Below are 2983 nucleotides of genomic sequence, written 5' to 3'. Positions count from 1 at the left end.
CTCAGTTAACGTGAAGGTTGAAAGCAAGAAGCAAACAAAGACCAGGCTGATACATTTCAAGATGGTGTTTAATAAATTTAGCACCCAAGGACAGTGACAGTAAGCAGAGATAGAAAGCTATGCAGCCTGCTTCTCATGCCATATTGTGCAGGAGTCTAAATGAACAAAGGGCATTTGAATATGGGCTTAATGTAGCAGACTAGCAACATGGCTTGGGATAACCCTAAATTAAAGCCTTATATTCACTTTTTCCCCCCCCCGATTTCTAGAGTCCAATGGTTTAAAGGAATCTTCACAGTCTTCCTCTCTCTTTCCTTTTGTCTCCAATGCAGAAGGTGTTCAGGCAAAAGAAGGGATGAATTTAAGAGGGCATAGTTATTGTTTGTGGCTTTCCCGTTCATCTTTGTCATCTGCTGAATCTTTAAAGGCCCTCTGGAAGGCCAGCCTGAGGGTGAGCCGAATCCTCCGATCCCTGTAGCTGCCCACAATGAAGTAAAGAACTGGACTGAGGCTGCTATTGACGCAGGACAGCACAAAACCAGTCTCTGGGGAGTAGAGAAATTTATAGCCCCAGAAGTCAAAGAGGATCAGGACACTCAGCGGAACAGCAAAAATGAGGAAGAAGAGGACGGTGAGCATAATCAGGGTGAAGAGCCTGCCTGTTTGGAGGTGCTGGGAGCTGCACTTGACTTTGAGGAAGAGGGTGAGGCTGAATACCAGCATGAGGGGCGTGCAGAAGAGGAAGTCCAGGACTCCAATGGTGATGAGGAGTATGTGGCAGTTGCTAGAGGGGCGAACAGTGCAAGAAACGTACCCCAGCATGTTCAGCAGCAGCGAGAGGCTCCAGAGCAGGCCGGAGATGATGCCAGACAAGTGCTTTGGGCGATGGCTTCGGCACCAGATGGGACAGAGGACAGACAGGCACCTCTCAATGCTGATGGCTGTCAGGAGATACAAGCCAGTCCCGTACGTGAAAAGATCCAGGAAGAGGAATATCCCAAACTGCACTCCCACATTGCAGTGCATCAGGCACTGAACTGTTTCGATGGCGATGCAGAGCAGGTAGCCAAAGTCAGCGGCAGCCACGTTCAGGATGCAGACAGTGAAGCAGTTCCTCTGGATGCGGAAGCCAAGGTACCAAAGGACCGTGCCATTTCCCACCATGCCAGAGGCAGAGCTGATGAGGCAGAAGCTCTCCATGAACTTGAGGAGAGCATATGACGGCTCTGCCTTTTGCACAGTCCCACTGTAATTAGCCCCTTCAGCCAGGCTGGTTGTATTTGGAAGGAAGGTTGATGTAGTTTTAGCACTCATAATGAGGGCTTCACTGTGAAGTACTGATCTGTCACTGTCTCTGATTTCACACAGACCTCTAAGCAGAGAGCACAGAGGTGGTAGCTCGTGTGACTTTCTCTCATGATCATCTGGTGGTGTTTGCAATGTCTTTCCAGCTCTTTGTAGCCAGAGGTAGATTCAGGGAAGGATTGCTGTGTTTGGACTTGGAGCCCAGAGCTTCTATGTGTCATTTAAAACACCGTATCTGAGGCCAAATTGTGTGTGGCACGTAGGAAAAGCTAGATTGCAATGTATGTGTCTCTTTTTGAACTTATTTCTTGAGGCTCCTTTTACAGCCAGTGGTGGGAAACAAGTAGGCTAAAATAAAGCAATGTTAGCTCAGATTGATCATACCCGAAAAGTTCCTCATTTTCTTGTCTTAATAAAAAGGGAACCCAGGGATATTAGCTCAGATATAATTGTCTTTGCTTCACATAGCTAGGATTAGGTTAGATGAATATTGTCAAAAGTGTATGAAAGTTGTAGATAGTCAACATACAAATTTAAGCAGCATTAAATCAGACTGAGTTTTTCCTATCCATACTCCCAGAAAACATCGTCGAGTAGTCATATAGCTGGTAGTTTTTATGTTGATGACTGATTTCTATTTTAATGAAATGTAGTTTAATGTGATTGGTTTGGCCTCTGGAGCCTTATGTATAGATAATAATTCAGTCTGACAGAGTCAGGCCTTACTAATTTCTTTCTCAGAAGTTTTAAGAAGCATGTGTAGGAGAAAGTGTCTGACCCTCACATGACATTGGAATTATGGCTTAAATAATCCTTTCACACCGTTCTGTCAATTCACCCTGCTCCCTCCTCCATGATACTGGGATTTGAATGAGAATCTTGCCCCCCAAAAAAACCCCAAAACCAAAGGTCCAGAAATAAAATTCACTCCATTTTTGTGCAATGAGGTCAAACTGTGTGACTCTTTCCTACTCGCCCTGCCAGCTGTTAATTTGGACATGACAAGATAGAGAAGTGCCATGAAAGACAGCAGGAGATAGTCAAAAAGAAGAGAGAAACAAGTCAAAATAAGGACAGTGGTGAAGAGGTGAATCATGGGATAATCTAACCGACACGAATAGTTCCTTACCCCTTTGTCAAATGCCACAGCAAGTGGGGAGACAGACTACCTGAACGGGTGAAATGTGACAAATTGAAACATTATTGTTTCGTCTCAACAACCCACCCTGTCTTCAGTGCTACACGGAAAGACTATGCAGGTAATCTCCTCGTCCAGCTGATAGCTGATAGCTGGCAGTGGGGATAGTTTTGCCGCATGAGTCTGCAACAGGCATATACACTGGCAGTGCTTGGTTGAGAATCCAAGTGGAACCATTGCACCTAACTTTGTCCATTAAGAATACAAACGTCTCATTGCACTTAGCTTTTAGAGCTACCATTAGAATTAATGGAGGTTTAGGAGCACCTGCAAGGGTAATATTTTGGCCCTAAGATAGGTGTCTTAGATGTGCACAGTCAGCTGCCTGTCTTTCTCTGCTGACTGCAGACACATCCCATGGTGCTAGCTTCACCTAGTGGCTTAACATCTGGATGGCTGAAGGCAGGTGAGGTGAACTGCACCCTTAATGTCATCACCACAGCTTGCAGGATGTGTCTTTTAGGGTTGACTGAACCCAGG

The 2983-nt window shown here is 45.4% G+C and overlaps 1 protein-coding gene across 1 annotated transcript; it reads right to left on the bottom strand.

Moving 5' to 3' along the window:
* Window positions 1-375: 375 nt before the first annotated feature.
* Window positions 376-1418, bottom strand: LOC136991885 (proto-oncogene Mas-like). Its single transcript, XM_067295378.1, has 2 exons — window positions 1367-1418; window positions 376-1322 (listed from the first exon to the last, which is right to left on the bottom strand). The coding sequence occupies exons 1-2, from the start codon at window positions 1416-1418 to the stop codon at window positions 376-378; spliced, it is 999 nt and encodes a 332-aa protein (XP_067151479.1).
* Between the last annotated feature and the right edge of the window lie 1565 nt (window positions 1419-2983).

This window comes from Apteryx mantelli, chromosome 4, assembly GCF_036417845.1.
Source record: "Apteryx mantelli isolate bAptMan1 chromosome 4, bAptMan1.hap1, whole genome shotgun sequence".
Classification (NCBI taxonomy): domain Eukaryota; kingdom Metazoa; phylum Chordata; class Aves; order Apterygiformes; family Apterygidae; genus Apteryx; species Apteryx mantelli.
Note: the sequence above shows the minus strand (reverse complement) of the source record. Positions and strands in the feature narration are given on the sequence as shown.